This window comes from Podarcis cretensis (assembly GCF_951804945.1).
Source record: "Podarcis cretensis genome assembly, chromosome: 8".
Lineage (NCBI taxonomy): Eukaryota > Metazoa > Chordata > Lepidosauria > Squamata > Lacertidae > Podarcis > Podarcis cretensis.
The window spans coordinates 51,085,412-51,104,183 of NC_137177.1; the positions used below are offsets into that span (position 1 = coordinate 51,085,412).

Below are 18,772 nucleotides of genomic sequence, written 5' to 3' on the forward strand. Positions count from 1 at the left end.
GTTTGAAGGAAGGGGTTTTAGAGCCTTTACCAAAGACTTCCAGGAAGCCCTTCTTTCCATCACCCTTCCCTTGCAAATTCCCAGCCACTGGGGGCTGCTGCTTTTTACAATGGGAGGCAAAACAGAGAACTGCCATCAAAGACACACATAGCAATGCAACTCTACAGGATCCTGATGACCAAGTATAGTAATTTAATCCTAACCTAGTTAATCCCTTAAAGCATTCACAGGGAAGGGAGGGCTCTCTCCAAATAAATTGCATTTTCCTCTATCCAGCTCTTGCAGGTGCCCTTGAACAACCCTTCAGGAAATCTTTTTATTTTCTTTTATTCAATGCACGCAAGGGAGGGCACATTACAACAGCCTTAGCAGAGGAGCTCCCCCTGCCCCCATACAGTTAACGCAGTAATTTGTTGTAGGGGGTTCAAGGGTCTTTCCCTTCACTGCATGGATGTCCCATTTTTTCCCCAGCACTCCAAACGGTAATATTTTTGTTCCTCAGGGGAGAAGACATTTCTTACTCAAGCTGCTAGTATCTTAATTGCATGCTGTGCAAAATGCAGTTGTATGATACCTGAGAGCTGGCGACATCAATAGCAAGCAGTGGGGTGTGTTTGTGTGAGTTCCTGCATGCAGGCACACCTGTGTCATTTTGTAACTTTTAGGAGTGGTTTTTAAAAAGAAGCCTAAGAGCAGGAGTGTTGTTGTGGAGCTCTAGAGGCCAGAAGCAAAGGTATCTCCACTCATTATAGAACTGTTCCTTTACTTTAGGATCCTTTTGCTTCCCTTCAACAACTAAGAGTTATCTGAAAGCTGTGCACTTGCCCTTTTGCAACACAAAATTATAGAAAACTGCAGCTGCTTTTCCAGACCTGAGTGCTGAGGCTGGTGGAACCTACACCCAAGAGAGAGCGCTGCCAACTACCATCCCCTTAGGTTAGAGAGGGGCACACTTCTTCAGCCAGAGGTACCCATTCCCTTGCCAGGCAACCTCCCAAGGGCCAACTATGTTAATAGTTGGTGGGGCCAGAAGCAAAAGAGGGCCAGGACATGTGACGTGTGACTCATCTTCGCACAGTGGGTTACATGCCAGCAATGCAAAAGCCAGATTTCTACACCCCTCTTATGTGTCTCTCTAGCCACAAATGCAAAAGGCATTCCTGCAGTTCAATGGCACATTCTGACTAGGCGAAAGCACATAGTAGGAGGGCACAGAATAGCACTTGGGGGTGCATGGTTTGGGGAGGGCCCAGGACCAGAGAGAGAAAGGCCTGAAGGCCATAGACATACCTCACTCCAGCCATAGATATTCATATGCAGTTTTAGGAGATTAGGAAGCTGCTTCATACAGAGTCAGACCATTGGGCTCTCTAGCCCTAGCATTGTCCACACTGACAGCTCTCCATGATTTCAGACTGGAACAAATTCCCAGACCTGCCTGGAGATACTGGGAATTGAATCCAGGATCTTCTACATGCAAAACAGATGCTCTGCCACTGCAATGAGCTGCAGCACTTACTGATTAGGGAAAACAAGAACACGCCATGGTCTGCAAGATATACATGAGATTTGGATAAATCCCACCTCTAAGAGCACTTGGGAATCATTTTCAGAATTTTTGTTTTTGTTTTTCAAAAACTGTACTGTTTTGCCATTTTGTTTGCTGCCCTTGGCTTTTTTTGGAGAAAGTGGGGGATAGAAATTGAAATGATGATGATAATCATCATAAACGGCTTACTGATAGGACCAGACTATTAATAGCTGGGAGCACAGGGAAATACAGGCATATGAAAATAAATAATTAGAATAAGCCAACAAAAAACAAAGTCCTTTGTCAGGCAGAATAAGGAAGTAGGTCATTGACTCTATGTAAAGCAAAGGTTGAGGAAAAGTCATGATGGCCAAACGTACTATCCAAAGAGCATTTGGCCTAGAACTGCATGATTACAGACTGTTAACGATGCTACATAACTCAAAAGTTTGTCTAGATAAATTGGCCCAGCAAAACATAAAAGTAGGATGAACTTGGAAGCCAGCATTGCAACACTTTTCCATACCAGGTGGTTCTCCTGGGCTCAGCTGAAAACACAGTGTGCTAATACATACATACATACATACATACATACATACATACATACATACATACATACTTTGTGGGTAGGAAGGAACACAGCAAAGTAACCACCATAATAGCAGCACATACCTACAGACTGCTCCATTCAAACACAGTTTTGCAGATAAGCACCATACCCTCCAACATTCCTGGAGGGTTTGGAGCACCACCTCAAGTTGTCTCAGCTAATCCCTCCCATCAAAATGAAGGTAGGACATTAACGAGCAAATGAAGTTCAGCTGGTTAACAGTAGCCAGGTTGGAATGAGGCCACCATTTTTAAAGAACCAGGCAGCACATGAAGTGTGAAGGTGGGCAAGTTAGAAGGAGCAAGAGTTGTACAGCTCTCAGATTTGAAAGCTCTGGGTGGTGGTCACCACAAAAGGAAGGTAGAAAGATGGCGCCAAATCCACCCATCTGAGAACTTGTGGTGCTGACAGGGAGGAGATAGGAAGTGGTCACTCCTTTAAGGAAGGCAAATTGCCTTGAAAGACAAGGAACTAGATGGAAGCCTTATGCATCTGTTCCCAAGTAACCTTTTGCTATGGGGCCACTTGGGTGAAGTCTAGCCTCAGAGCTGCTTCACATATTATAAGATGACTGAATGTGCACATGTTTACCCATGGTGTGCCCCACAATGTATGAAGGGGACACACGGGTAGAGCATCAGTTCAGCTTTGCACGCAGAAGATCCCAGGTTCAACACCTGGCAGCTCCAGAGACCTCTGCATGAAACCATGACAAGCTACTGCTTCCAGACGTAGAGCTAGTGGACCAATGGTCTGGTTTGGCATATAAGGCAGCTTCTTATGTTCCTATATTCCACCTTGCAGTCAAATGACCATCAGAGCTGTTGACAATATATTGTAATGGTACAAATGCTAGGGCCATGGGCCATGGAGCTGACTGTTGGGGGGGGGACAGGGACTCCCTGCAACTGCTTTTTCTCCAGCCTATGGGTGGGGCTAGGCTGGTGATGTTCTGGGAGCTTCATGGTGTATATTGCCAGCAAACCTTGGTCTCCTAGCCAGCAAACATAGAGTTAAAGAATCAGAGTTGGAAGGGACGCTGAGGATCATCTAGTGCAGTGTTTTTCAACCTTTTTTGGGCAAAGGCACACTTGTTTCATGAAAAAAATCACAAGGCACACCACCATTAGAAAATGTTAAAAAAATTAACTCTGTGCCTATATTGACTATATATAAAGTAATTCTCTTGAATAGGAATCAAACACAAAGAAAGTATTTTATAATTACTTTATTATGAAATAGTAAGTAAACAGAAATATGAAAAATTATAAAATACTTTATTTTTAAATCTTTCGAATTTTTCAATTTTTCCCATGGCACACCAGGCAACATCTCGCAGCACACTAGTGTGCCGCGGAACAGTGGTTGAAAAACATTGATCTAGTGCAATCCCCTGTAATTCAGGAATATGCATACAGGGTTCAAACCTGCAACCCTGGCATCATTAGCACCACCATCTAACCAACTGAGCTATCCAGGCACTATGTGCAAATACCAATGTGATTGACCAATAACTAATCTTTTATAGAGGAGTACCTACATTAGTCTGTTGAAATAAGTACAACAAAGAGCTTTGTAGCACCTTAAAGGCTAGTAGATTTATTCTGGCAATACAGACCACACAGTCTCTCTGTATATATTAGATTTACAAAGGAAGAGTACATACTCAGGATCTTTTTAACAGTTAATGCATAACCCACCCATGTTGATTGATTCTGAGTCTGCTGTTGTCTTGCTTAATAAGAACATGAGAAGGTGGTTTGTTGAATATGATAAATAAAGGTTGATAGTCTGGCTGGCTAGCATTCTTTGCAAGAATTCCAACAACCAGCATGCTTCAAATGGGCCATTGGCTAGTGGTCAATAGTTCACTGATGGACTGTGGTCTATTTTTAAAACCAATTCCGGCATGACATGCTACACCAAAGGTAAGCATGGTGTGCGTATTGGAGCTGGGAGGGCCTTGTATACAGTGGCAAATCTTGCCATGAGCTTTTATCCAAAGTTCTGTATGAATGATGGCCACATAAATCTACGAGCTGGAAGTAATACGTGACAGATGGCAGAATGAAATAACATGTTGATAGGACTCACTCAGTGGCCTGCTGGATACTGTGAGTGGTGCCAGACATCAGGTTTCTTTTCACAGAGGCCAGGTTTCAAGAAATAACAGGGCACATCCACCTTTTCCCACAGAATTAACCACAATAAAAACAAAGCTCATCTGCTGTGCTCAGAAAAAAATAGGGCAGTGTTAAACACCACCACCTTCATATTGCAATTAGAGATGGGTGGATATTTGAGTTTTAGTGTCTCTCAGTTGCTCATTTTTCCAGTCTTAAGTTCACATTTCCACAAGTGTTTGCATTTTAAAAAAAATATGCTCGTTAAGATTTATAAGAGATTTTTTTTTAGAATGAATGTCTCCTACATATTTTTGTATGTCATTTTCTTAATATACACATTTTCGCAGGGCTGATTTCCCTAATATAATGCATTTTTGTATGTCATTTTCACTAATATATGCTTTTATATGCACATTGATATATGCATTTTTGCACACATTACTTGGCTGGAGAACTGCATTGCAAGACTTGGAGAAGCATAAATTTCAAAGGATGGCTATGTATTCATATATTGTTTCAGAAAGTGTGAATTTGGTAAGTTTGTCATTAAATGTGAACTTAAAAATAAAATAAAATCCCATGCCTAACTGTGATAGATGCCTTAGGGCATGGACAAACACCCAGATACATGTGTGTTTATCAGAAGGGGGAGACTGGTGCAAAGAACAACAGGGGACAGGTGAATCGGCTCCCGAAATGTGGCTTTTAACAAACAGCCCTGTGTCATTTGCTGGCCTCTGCGGGGCTGGGCCAAGAATCCTCCAGAAACAAAGACGGAAGCTGCAAGTAGTAAAAATTCCATCCACATGCGGAGTTAGGTGCGCCTAAGGTAATTGAAGTCAATGTTCAAGTGCACCTGAAGCTGCAGTCTTAATCCCACTTACTTGGGTATAAGCTCCAATGAATTCAACAGGATTTATTTCTGAGCAGATATGAGCTAGGATTGTGGTTGTGCTGTTGGTCTGTATAGGCTAGCTCCAGTCCAACGCACAACCAGTGGGAATTACGGTACTTCCAAGTAAACAGGCAGGGGATTCTGCTGCATGCTGACTGCATACTGAAAACAGGGAGCTGGCTTATTCTGACAGGTCCTAGGTCCATCTAGCTCAGCACTCCTACAGTGATTGGCAGTAGCTCTCCAGGGCTTCAGGCAAGAGGCATTTTCTGCTGCACCTGGAGATGCCAGGGATTGAACCAATGAAGTAAGGTTTTGGGAACAATGTTTATGCAAATTAGGGACATTTGCATTGGGAAACTTCCAAACTTTTAGATGCCCTACAACGTGACCTAATAAAGCATGTTTATTTGCTTAATTGTATTTGGTAAACAAAGCCAAAAAGCATTAAAACTGTTAAGCTTGCCCAGTGCTTTTTTCTAACAAAATGTTTAGGGGTACTCTCATTTTCCTACTCATATTGAAATACTGCCCCTCAATGAGGCCAAACTTAGATTCACAAAATGTTTAGGGGTATGCATACCCCTGATTCCCCCAGAAAAAAGCACTGAGCTTGCCTAATATTGCCATTGATTCATTATTACCAACTTCCACCCTGCTAGATTGAACCTGGACCTTTTGCATGCAAAACGGATGTCTTGTCACTGAGCTACTGTGCCAATTCCTGCTTCTGCTGGCTCTGGGACCTTCCCAGTCCTGATTGCCTTCTTCCCTTTTAGTTGGCTGGGAGCTGCATACAGATGCTTTCAAATCAGGTCAACTTCAGTCCCAGATGTTACGCATGAGGTTTGCCAGGAAGCAGACAGAGCTTCTAATCTGCCACCTTTTTGCCTTGCTGATCAATAACTTTCAGATTTGGATCCTGGCTTCCATTTACCCAGCATTGTTTGCAGCTTGGGACAGACCACATGCAGGGTTGGACTAGATGATCCTTAGGCTCCCTTCCAATGCTTCTATGAGATATCTGTGATTTCACATCGCAACTGCCAGCCCTCCAAACTTCCACTGGGGGGGATTCCTGACCATCAGCCCCTGCCAGTGTTGGCCCTCACATCTTACTGGAATCTTGCTGCTCACTCTTCTCCCCACACCTCCCCATGATGCATCCTGATGTGCTAAAGGAGAAACCAGAGGTTCATTCTCACCCAGTCTGAAGCCTTCTGGGGAAGGAACCGACACAGTAGTAGAGCAGGAGGACCATTGATCTGCTTGCAAATTAGAGCAATCAGTGACATGCTTTTGTGTCTCCAATCTGCCACTTGGAAGCAGCATGCAGTTGCCAGTTAGCATCACTACTTCAAGGCTAAACTGAGAACTCTGCAGAATGGGCCCTCTTCTTCAGTCCCCTGCAAGGGCAGCCTGAAAATTATGTTGCAGGCCTCTCTGATTGGCTTGTGCTTTATATCCTCCTTGCCCTTGTGTAAAAGCCTGTAAAAAGGATGCAGTGCAGATGGAAGTACGGCTCAGCAGATTATTTCTTTTTGCAGCTTAGCTGTGGGGCTGTTTGTATCCACATATGTGTTTTACTAGTATTCTCAGTAACAGACTGCCAAGATACTTAATTTCTCGAGCAATGGGGAAAGCAAAAAGTTCCTTTTCCTCTTCATTAATGTTTCAGTTAAAATAACCCCCAATCCATGCTATTAATGTCAGCATGCATTAACTCAAGAGTTGCTGGCCTTTCATATGCTTCGTGGCCTACCTGTAATAGCAACCACGTTGACTAAATAGGCTGAGGAAAATTGCAAGTAAAATTAAAAATAGATGTCCTATTGTTAGTGGCACAAAGAGCAAGAAGAAAGAGTTGCTGCTTCAGTGGGGGGCAGCAGTCACCTAGGGAGCAGATGCAACACAGGTAAGCAGCAAAAGGTAAGTAAAAGGTAAAGGTACCCATGACCATTAGGTCCAGTCGTGACCAACTCTGGGGTTGCGGCGCTCATCTCGTTCTATAGGCCAAGGAAGCCAGCGTTTGTCCACAGACAGCTTCCGGGTCATGTGGCCAGCATGACAAGGCTGCTTCAGAGCAGCGCACAGAAAAGGTAGCAAGAGCCAAATAATTATCCATCACAGAATTGCACAAAGAGGTTGCTGCGAAAATCAGAGTGGAGCAACCTACTTCATTCCACTCTTCTGGCTTGGCAGATGACCAGGATCCAGTTTATTAAACACTGTCTCTCCTGAGAGATTGAGCTCCAGAAAAAGAAGGGGAAAGCCCACTGCTACACGCTTCTACCTTTGCCAGAGAGGACCTATGCCCTGCTTCAGGAAGAAACTATTGTATTCGTAATTGTATCTGCATCCTGTTCTTCCTCCCAGAAGCTCAGGGCAACATGCACAGGGCTTGTATGAAAGGATGAGAGGTGTATAACATTATAAATGGTGTGGAGAAATCAGACAGAGAAAAGGTTTTCACCCCCTCTCATATTATTAGAAGAACCTGGGAGCATCCAATACAACTGAAAGTTGGAAAATTAAGAATAGACAAAATACAGTACTTTTTCACACAGAGAGACTCTGGGATTCCCTCCCACAAGATGTAGTTATGGCCACCAACTTGGACTGCTTTAAAAGAGGGTTAAGGCAAATGTAGTATAACTGGCTACAAATGGGTACCTTGCTAGGAATCTGAGGTGAGATAGTAAGAGCTGCTCACCGGTGGAACAGACTCCTATGAGAGGTGGTGGACCCTCCTTCCGTGGAGGTTTTTAAGCAGAGGTTGGACGGCCACCTGTCATGGATGACTTAGTTGAGATTCCTGCACTGCAGGGGGTCAAACTAGATGACCCTCAGGGTCCCGTCCAACTCCACAGTTCTATGATTCTACCCATGTAGTGGTTCCAGTCACCACACAGAGGCAACTTAAGGTCCAAAATAGTTTAATGCTGCAGAAGATCAGGCTTCAGTAATATGGTTCCAGACATCGGTCTATACATACAGCTTTTAGGCTCTGCAGATACAGATATATACAAGTAGGAAGTATTACTTTTCCTCCAGCAATTCAAGACTCTTGAGACATAACGGATGTAACAGACAGACTCATTGAATGACTAATAAGCTGACATGCCTTACTTGCTTATATAGATGGCACTGGACCATTGCCATAGCAACTGGCTGGTTCAAATCCCAGTGGTACCTGAAATTGAAGACCCTGTCCATTGTTGGAGCTGTGCAAATCCACGACATGGCAAATATAATCCTAGCCAGTGGTCAGACTTGTTAGATATAGGGATCAATAAACAGTCATTCCCGTCTATCTGGAGTGCCTCTGTGCTGTTTGATGTGGCAAGGACACGCGGCCCCGATCCCCAAAAGCTTACTTCGCTTTCCTGCAGCGCTCAGCCCAGCTTGCCTTCTCCTTGCTGCTTCCACCCATTGGCCCACGTGATGAAATTCCTTTCTCGTTCCATCATCATTATTTGCGGCTGCTAAATATTTGCCAATACTTATCATCTCCTCCCAACCATTGACATAATTGCTTTGCCAACCTATGCAAAATTGGGGGCATTTTCTTTTATGAGTCAGGTCCAGGGATTCCAGAACTCTCCCTGGAGCAGGGAGGAGAACTAGGGGTGGCACTCCAGGTGTTGTTGGCCTCCAACCCCCATCAACCCCTCCCTGTATGGCCAATGGGCAGGGGTGATGAAAGCAGGGAGTCTAGCAACATCTGAAGGGCCAGAGGCTATCCACCTCTGCCCTAGAATTTCTCCCACTTTCCTTTTAAATGAGTACATCCAAACCCAGGGTCTTGCTGCAGCTACTCAGCAAGGAGCCATCTGGGTTTGTTGCTCCAAGAGTTGTGGTTTGTTTCTTTACCATCACTATGTTCTCTAGGTACATAAGGAGCTGCAACTTCTTCATCTTAGCTCAGTATTATCTACACTGACTGGCAGTGGCTCTCCAGGGTTTCAGACAAGGAACAGTCCCAACCTTAGCTGCAGATGCTGGGGACTGAACCTGGGACCTTCTGCTTGGAAGACAGATGCTATACCACTTAGCTATGGACCTTCCCCAAACTGCAACAAAATCTTATGTAGCTGCAAATGCAATTGTGTGCATCATCACTTTTTGCCCTTGTCTCTCCTTCCTCTAGTCTAGCATTTATCAACTTTGGGTCTCCAGATGTTGTTAGGGTACAACTCCCATCATCCCTAGCTAGCAGGGCCAGTGGTCAGGGATGATGGGAGTTGTAGTCCAACAACATCTGGAGACCCAAGGTTGCCTCCTATGCCACACTGCGGTTGTAAGTTATTGGGGCAGGAAGCAACCTTTTTTTGCTTATCCTCCAAAGCACCATGTACAGCTATAACACCATATAAACAGCTATACACCCAAGTGAGACAGATTCTTCCTGCAAGAACGAGAACAATGAAGTAAATGGATACCTTTTATTACTAAGTCAAAGTTTACTGTCAAGTTTGTGGTAACAACATTTTTATTTTAAGGGGGGGGGGCGACCTGGTTGTCCCCTGTATGACATGGACCTGGGCAGTTTCTGATATGTTAGCGGAAAGCACAGCGAGAGTCTCCAGCTCCAATCCTAACCTCACGCACCTAGGAGTAAGTCCCACTGAATTCAACAGGACTTACCTCTGAGTAGACATGGTTGGGGACGCGGGTGGCGCTGTGGGTAAAAGCCTCAGCGCCTAGGGCTTGCCGATCGAAAGGTCGGCGGTTCGAATCCCCGCGGCGGGGTGCGCTCCCGCTGCTCGGTCCCAGCGCCTGCCAACCTAGCAGTTCGAAAGCACCCCCGGGTGCAAGTAGATAAATAGGGACCACTTACTGGTGGGAAGGTAAACGGCGTTTCCGTGTGCTGCGCTGGCTTGCCAGATGCAGCTTTGTCACGCTGGCCACATGACCCGGAAGTGTCTCCGGACAGCGCTGGCCCCCGGCCTCTTGAGTGAGATGGGCGCACAACCCCAGAGTCTGTCAAGACTGGCCCGTACGGGCAGGGGTACCTTTACCTTTACCTTAGACATGGTTAGGTTTGTGCCGCCAGGTTAACTTTGCTTCCAGTTTCAGAAAGGAGCCCCCACTTCAATCTCGGATGCTGACAGCAATTATTATTTTTAAATATTTTATTTTCTAAATGCACAGCAACAACAAAATAACTGACAGCAATTCTTCATGTCCCTTTGGTCTAATCCAGCAGGGCTCTTCTCTTTGTAGCGGACATGTCCCCAGGCTGAGCCAATGGAGTTCTTAATCTTGCCTATTCACCCTCTCAAAGCCTTAACAGCAAGGAGCTATTTGATCCATGCATACCGTACTTCACGACTGGCCCAAGCCGTAGCAGAATATGTGCTTCTCCTGTCCTTTCCTTGCCAGCTGCAAGGTCATGTTTTGCTCCCCTGGAGGAATAACATGCAAAGTTGGCATCCCAAGAAATCAAGTTTCCTCCTAGCGCTCCCCAAGGCATGCTTTGACTGGGCCAGAAGATGGCAAAGGGTCAAGGCAAATAGGACAAGGGAAGAGTCAGGGAAAGGCAATTAAAGTATCTCCTGACAGTTCCAACAGAAGCCAGTTTTCTTAATTGGTCTCTTGGAAAGCGAAACCAAGCCTGTGCTTGCTCCTCAGGACATGGTCACTGGGTTTTCACTTGTTTGGCGGGTCACAGGCTCCAAATGAATTAGCAGGATGCGGCACTTGGAATGAGGAACTGCAGCAGCTAATGGGCACTTAGGCCAACCTGAACACATTGCAGATGGGAACCCAGCCAGTCCTGCTGAGAGAAAAACCACAGAAGTTATTCCTGCTAAAGCAGCACACTGTGCAGTTAACTACCTTATGGCCTCTTCGGCAAAGTGCCAGAGGCTTCTGCTTTTTCTTTTTTGTGTGTGTTGCGGGGGGCGGGGGGGGGGGAGAAGAAACAATCTACTGCAGTTTTTGCCAAGCTGTCCCCCTCTAGATCTTTTGAACTACCATTCCCATCAGCCCCAGCCAGCGATGGGAATGGTGGTCCAAAACATCTGGAAAGGGTCAGTCTGGCAAAGGCTGAGCTATTGTAAAGGGACCCTTCTGGGCCAACCAAACTGCAGGAATTGTGTTCTCCTCTCCTGTCTTTAACACACTGGCCATATTTTCTTTTTTAAAAAAGAAAAAATATATACTGCTTGATTGCTAAAAAAACAACAACCCTCCATCACTCAAAACAGTTAGAAAAAAATAAACATTGAACTTTCAAAAAATGTTAAGAACAAGTATTTAAGATATTAAAATAATAATTAGATTTAGGAATAAGATAAAAATCAGATAAAAACACATATCAGCATTCTGCTTATCTGGATAGGCTTGCCTACACAAAATTGTTTTTAGCAGGCACTGAAAACAATCATGGAGCCTGCCTGCCTGATGTCAATAGGCAGGGAGTTCCGGAGTGTAGGTGGTGCCACACTTAAAGATCAATTTGTTACAAAGGGCGAAAGAGTGGCGCCTGCAACAGTGCCAGTTCCGCATACGCTCAAAGGGCTTTCCTTCCACCCCCGTGCATATTATGTGCTTCTGAGTGTCCAGGCCCATAAACATTTCTCTTATAGGGAGTCACCTTTCATTAAACTAACACGCACAAGCAGCAGCTTCTCAGGCAAGGCGTGCAAATATTTGCACACACCCCTAATAGCGCAGCGGTGGCCGCCCTTTTGATAAATGCAGCTCCAATTCACAAAGATGCAACAGATCTTTGTAAAAGATTCATAGGCAGAACTCTCAGCTAAACCATAACCGGGGTGGGTGGGAAGGGGTGCAATCTTCCGCCCATGCCGTAATTAGTGAGCCTTCTACCAGCCCCGCCCCTTCCACGACTCACTCAGTAATGACTGCTGGACAGGCGCGGCCTAACTCTTCTGTGCCGCCACCACAAAGATGGCGCCTCCCCTCCCCGACCTTCCTCCTCGCCACTCTCAAAATGGCCGCATCTCTGCTTTAGGAAACTGCAAAGGGCATGCTCCAGTTCTTCTTCCTATTGGGCAAAGGCGCCCTGCTGTCGGCCAATGAGGGCATAGGGCGCGCTGGTTGGTTGGTGCGCGCGCGCGCGTTCGGAGAGCCGAAGGGAAGGAAGCGATGTCTGCGGGAGAAAGAGCCCTTTCTGCGCTCCTGGGTAGGTCGTAGTAGTTGCACTCTGTGTATGCTCAGAAGCTCTCCTTAGAAGGGGTGCAGCTCTTGCCCAGTGTGTTTGTCTCTCTTGTTGTACTTTGTATATGCCCATAAGCCCTTTTTACTAGGAAGGCAGTGTGGAATGAGCCCTGCTCTGTGTAGGGTGAAGTACTTTATGCATGTTCAGGGCTCTGTTGACTGTTATAGAAGAGGTGCTGTGTTGAGCCTCTGGCACAGAAAGCTGATTTGGGGGCTGAACCTGAGAGCAAACTAAAGTTTAACACTTGTTATTCAACACTCCAACAGGTCAGAGCCTTCTCACAACCACCTGAGAGGTGTATTAACTGTAAAGTAAGCATAGGAAGCTGTATAGTTATAAAAGGTTTGATAGTTATAAAAGGTTTGACAGTACAGTAGCCCAGTACTGTCTATTCCAAAAACAGGGAATGTGTGGTTCTCCAGATGTTAGTTGGACTACAGCTCCCATCATCTCTGATCATTACATTGATGCTGCATTCTAAGCTCTTTGTGGACATGCCTCCGCAGTGATTGCTACTCACCTATGGAATGCCCTCCCCAGGGTTAGTAAGGCTCTCCCTAATAATGTTGGATTCAGGTAGGTAGCTGTGTTGGTCTGAAGCAGTCAAAATAAATGAAAAAAATAATAATTGTCCAGTAGCACCTTAGAGACCAACTAAGTATGTTCTGGGTATAAGCCGCCTTGTGCATGCACAAAAAGGTATCTGAGGAATGCATGCACATGAAAGCTTATACCCAGAACAAACTTAGTTGGTTGTGCTGTGGGTTAAACCACAGAGCCTAGGACTTGCCGATAAGAAGGTCGGTGGTTCGAATCCCTGCAACGGGGTGAACTCCTGTTGTTTGGTCCCTGCTCCTGCCAACCTAGCAGTTCAAAAGCATGTCAAAGTACAAGTAGATAAATAGGTACCGCTCCGGCGGGAAGGTAAACGGCGTTTCCGTGCGCTGCTCTGGTTCGCCAGAAGCAGCTTAGTCATGCTAGCCACATGACCTGGAAGCTGTACGCCGGCTCCCTCGGCCAATAAAGCGAGATGAGCGCCGCAACCCTAGAGTCGGCCACGACTGGATCTAATGGTCAGGGGTCCCTTTACCTTTACCTTAAGGTCCTAATAATGTTGAATAGAGGGCAGGGGAGTGCCGGTAGAGGGAGGCTTTCCCAAAGTGGGACTTGGATCCTCAGAAACGTTAACTTTAAAAAACTTATAGAAGAAAGGTTCTCTGTTTCTTCCTTACTCCAGCAGCTTCTACAACACCCATGTTGTTCAGGAGGGCCCTTGGATCTCTGGAGAGGCTTTTCAGAGGGCACCGGGGACTACAGAGGGAAAGAGAGAATGGCAAACTTTCCTTCTATGAACTTCCTTAGGTTATCTTAGGATCCCATCCCTCGTATTTGAAAGTGGCTACTGGAAATGGAAATATTTCCCCGTTCTCCTTCAGGATGCACAGAGTTCAACTCAGTTTGAACCAATTACCATACCATACCATACCACCTTAGCAAAATTTAGTGGCATACCTTCTTGGACTAAGATTTCTTTGTTTCTCTCAATCCACCCTCCCTTACCCCCCCCCCCAAAAAAGCTGGAAGATCTAAGAAACAGAAATGTAAAAATGAACAGAAGCTGAAGGAGGCAGCTCTTCATATTTTGAGTTGCCATCACAATTTGGGTGACCTGTTGCTTGAGGTAAGAAAGTAGCAGTGTTGACTTCCAACAGCTTCCTGGTGCCTGCTTTGCTCCCATTGAACTTCAGTGTTGTGTTTATGTTCCTGGTTTAAATTGTGCTTCTGGGCAGGAGTCATCAGGATGCACTGGGGGGGGGGGATAAATACAGATGACTAAAAATAAATATCTGGAGTTGATTCTTATTGGAGAGAGAATAGTAAGACCATGGGGAGCAAAATTGCCTTACAGTGGCAGTCCTAAGCATGCTTACTCAGAAGTAAGTCCCACTGAGCTGAGTAGAGCTTACTGCCTATTTATTGTTTGTATTTTATGAGATGCCTCAGAAAATAAACTCTTTAGGCATTATACAAGAAATAAAAACAGCAATGAATCCATACTTCAATAAAAACCCACAATCATCTTAAAATACAAATGGTTGCATAAAAGCCAGATACAAAAACAAAAAACAGTTCTATAAGATACCTTCTCTAAACTCCATAGTAAAAATATAAATTCCCTAGAGGAAAGTATGTTTAGGATTGCAGCCTTAATTTCTTATGAACATTTTCTACACTACTACCTGTTAAGTTTCCTTTAATCATAAAATGATTGTCCTTTAAAAAAGAAAATGTGTGGATAAATATCTGAAACCTGCCGAGGCCACTGGGTGTTGTTCCTGCATTCTGCTTCCTTTGGACATCATCTTATTCTATGAAATGGGAGAAATTATTTGAATAAAGAAATGTGCAGATTTGTCAACTGAGTGAGTCCTCTATCTATGGAATGTTCTCCCTTTCTCTTCACCAACCTGTTTGCCCTCCTGATGTTTTGGACTACAACTCCCATCAGCCCGGGCCAACATTGGCTAGGGCTGATGGGAGTTGTAGTCCAAGGCACCTGGAGGGCAACAGATGAGTAAAGGTTTCCTTCTTCCATTTCAGAGAATTTTGGCATTTCCTTTTGGACTCCAAAATGTTTGCTGTGCAAGTATGCCCAAGCATTTTGCGGTTGCATCAGGAACAGGCTAGGTTATATTTGATAACATAAGTAATAAACAAGATGGACATGTCTCTCTCTGTGTTATTTTTACAGGTGGGAAGTTCAGAGTGGAACAAGCAGTTACTTTCCTTTAGTCCAGCCAATGAAGATTCCGTTCCAGAACAATTTGTGGGTGGGTGCAAGAGATGATCTGTTTTGCCAGAGGGAGCTGCTGAAAATCAAGTTAATCTATTCAGAAAGATAAAAATATTCAGATCAACATTCTGTCTAGTCTGGTACTATCAACAGCAACTGGGAGCAACAACTTGCCAAGTTTTGGGACAATGACCTTTCCTAACCTTGTAACCTGAGCCTTTTTTTAAGCTAGAAATGCTGGAAATTTATCCTGGGAACTTTTAAGAACAAGTTGTGTTTTCTCCCTTGAAATATATCCCCTCCCACTTTCTGTTTTGGGTGTTATGGTGCAGGTGCAAGAATGGATAGGGTTATGTTGCACAATCTGTCCTTGCTAACCCTGTTTCCCCTCTCTTTTCACACTTCCATCTCTGATATTACATTCTAGTCTCAGCCTTGCAGGATCAGGCCTTCATGCTGGGTGTGCCAGTGGAAATCCTGTCAGCCAGAATAGCAGCTGGAAACATTGAGAAGATCTCTGCTGAGTCTGGTCAAGCTGTGATGCTGAATGCAGAGCAGAGAGTAAGCAGGAAGGAATTCCATTTCTGGGCATGGCAAGAGTGGGAGAGAAGTGCTGCTGTTGTCTCTAAGTATAAACTGTAAATGTTTATTAGAGGAACTAAAGGCTGAGGTTGGCAAACTATTTCCTCACACAGAATGCCACCTCAATTAGAGGGTCTGCAAACAGGAATTATGGCACTCATTTGGGTTTACCTGCAGTTCCTCTGTGATGAAAGTGAAATATTTTTAGCTCATGCTTCATTTGCTGTGGTCATGTCCAGATGTCTTGGACTACAACTCCCATCAGCCTCAGCATCTTATATCTATGCTGCCTGGGGGTGATGTGAACTGTAGTTTAAAACATCTGGAGGGTATCATGTTGGGGAAGGCTGTTGGGGGCAGCTTGGCAACTTCCTTCTGAGGTTTCTGTGACCTACTGATGTCTGATTGGCCTCTGGGAATTACAATAGGTGAGCTCTCCCTGCAGTTCCCATGGGATTTCACCCCCCTCCCTGAAACTGAGAAATAGCTCAGCTCATATCTATGACATTTCAAATGCACTGAAACCCCAATGAGCCCCCCTGCACTGCTTTCCTTGTATGCTGCCCTCTTATAGTCCATTTACTTCATCGCCCCAAATCCCTTCACTTTACCTGTCTGGTACAAGCAGCTGCAAGGAGAGGGGAAGGGCGAGATAAAGAGTCTGCACCCTTGAAAGCTGCTGGCTACTTATTATCATTTTTTAAGTAAACAGCACTCTTTTCTTCAATTACAGAAAAAGTTGTCATGCTTACTTCAGTCTCTGAAGGATTTGTTAACGCACAATGCTTTTTGCCGTTTGCGGTTCGCTCAAGAAACCTGGAAGTTGCAAGTAAGAATGCTTTAGAAATATGGGGTGTTAAGAGGGAAATGCTACATACCAGGTATGGGGAACCTGCAACCTTCTGGACGTTAGTGATACAGTAGTACCTCTGGTTAAGAACTTAATTCGTTCCGGAGGTCCATTCTTAACCTGAAGCACCACTTTAGCTAATGGGGCCTCCCACTGCTGCCGCGCCGCTGGAGCACGATTTTTGTTCTCATCCTGAAGCAAAGTTCTTAACCCGAGGTAATATTTCCGGGTTAGCGGAGTCTGTAACCTAAAGTGTATGTAACCTGAAGCACATGTAACCCAAGGTACCACTGTACTCCAGCTTCAGTCAGCCCCAACCAGTGGTCAGGAATGATGGGAGCTGTAACCCCACCACATCTGGGAGGGCCACAGATTCCCCACTCCATCTATAGACACATGTGCTGGAAAAACATTCCTCATATAGCTTCACTCCTCTTTGATGCCTTAATGCTGACAAGTGCCTTTACATTGTTGGGGAGAAATGCAGGATTCCTCTTCTGATGCCAGCAAACAATTTAAGTAGCAAACTTAAGAGCACAGGCCTCTTAATAAACTCTTAGCATTGTAGTACTTAAATAATACTTGGCCCTTGCCAGCTATCCTATTGCCTCTGAGATTTATTAATTTTTATTTATTCATGCAAAGTATTTATATACGGATCTCTCACAAAATGTCAGGACAATGTCTTCATAGCTTGCCACAGCTGAGGCAGCAAATGGGTTGTGGTTAGATGTGGGCCTTCAGCAACTACGTGGGCCACACTAATCAGCTGTTGAGCCTTAGCCAAGTGGCTGAGTTATTTGGTTGTGGGTGCTTGGCCATACCTCTTTGCGGCTCCTGAACTTCATGGTAGCGTTATTTCCCCCAGAGCCCACTCATTCTGGAAGTTGCATGGCGGTTACACAGAGAGAACATTGTCAGCCTGGAAGAGCTGCTGGAGAAGTAAGTAGAGGCTGCCAAGACTCGCTAGGATTTTGGGCTTGACATGAAATATGGTCAGCTCTTTGGCCTCCTCATCTGTGGCAGCTTGTATTTTACACTCATAAGATAAAGGTGCATTTGACAAGGCTGCACATAGAGCGCTAAGCAAGATTTGCAGTGACCCAAAAGATTTGCAGCTTTAGGGTGTGTGTGGGGACTTGTGGGTCAGGGAAACAGTCCCTAGAAAAAGATAATATTGGGAACTGCAGTTGGTGTTGTCTCTTCTCAGTAATCCAGATGCTCCTGCGTTGGAGGAGTGGTTGTGCAGTTGTCTCTGTCGTCTTTGCCATCAAACACAAGATCCTTCCTTGGACACAGAGACACTGGAGTCCATGCTTACAGGCAAGCTCTGATTTGGAACACAGTTGGTATGGGGCAGTCAGTGGGGCGGGGGGTTGTTAGATGTTGGCTTCTGTGGGGACTAGAAGCAGGTTCCTTTGTGTCTGAAGGCAGTGGCCATTGCACATTGGTAAGCCTAGGAATCCTTCAGAGGGCTGGAAGATGCCAGTCCATCTCTGCCTTCTGTTGGGTGTTCTAGGCCAGGGTTGGGATGGCTTGTGGCCCTTGAGATGTTGAATTCCAGCTCTCATCAGCCCCAGGAACATGGCCAGTAGTTGGGAGTTTTACTTCAGCAACATCTGGAGGGAGAAAAGTTACCCCTCTCTATTCTTGATTTTCATTCCTTCTCTGCATAGTCCTTTAATTGCCTGGGAATTAAACAGAACCTTCCCTAGCTCAGCTGGTCTTTGACCCAGAATATCCTGACTAAGACGATTCAGGGTCTGATGATTCTCCTCATTAACAATTTAATTTTTATTTCTTTAGTGATTAAACTAATAAACCAAAGGTGAACCCTGTTCTGTACAGAAGGGATTTCCAGACACCATTTGTTGCCTTTAGCCTTCCTTTGTTCCCTCCTAACTGCCCTCTATTTATTTATTCATTGGATTTATACACCACCTTTCTGCCGAGGCACTTAATGTGGTTTACAATTTAAGCACTAAAACAAATGCATTTTGTGAAATGAAGAGAGTCCTCTCCTGCCAACTGGGAACTGATGGTATATGTGCTCCCTGGCCTGAGCTCCCTTGCTTTTGCCTTCCTTCAGGGCATGCAGGTCTTCAGCAGCCCTCAGGGAAGATGGGCAAGGAGCTGCCCTTTTAGATTATCTTCCTTTCCCTTTTGGTATGCTGGGAGTATGCTGACAGTGGCTT

The 18,772-nt window shown here is 45.0% G+C and overlaps 1 protein-coding gene across 2 annotated transcripts in view; it reads left to right on the plus strand.

Annotated features, from left to right (window-relative positions):
- Positions 1-12,252: 12,252 nt before the first annotated feature.
- FANCA (FA complementation group A) overlaps positions 12,253-18,772 on the plus strand; it is a 43,280-nt gene continuing 36,760 nt past the window's right edge. The window contains exons 1-7 of one of the 2 annotated variants that reach the window (XM_079988704.1): positions 12,253-12,315; positions 13,929-14,032; positions 15,104-15,182; positions 15,573-15,706; positions 16,461-16,556; positions 17,446-17,519; positions 17,788-17,900. In XM_079988704.1, coding sequence (XP_079844830.1) covers positions 12,279-12,315; positions 13,929-14,032; positions 15,104-15,182; positions 15,573-15,706; positions 16,461-16,556; positions 17,446-17,519; positions 17,788-17,900 — 637 coding nt within the window. In that variant the 5' untranslated portion in view covers positions 12,253-12,278. Of the gene's footprint in view, positions 12,329-13,928; positions 14,033-15,103; positions 15,183-15,572; positions 15,707-16,460; positions 16,557-17,445; positions 17,520-17,787; positions 17,901-18,772 lie in introns of both variants that reach the window. The other variant, XM_079988705.1, reaches the window with a different exon arrangement.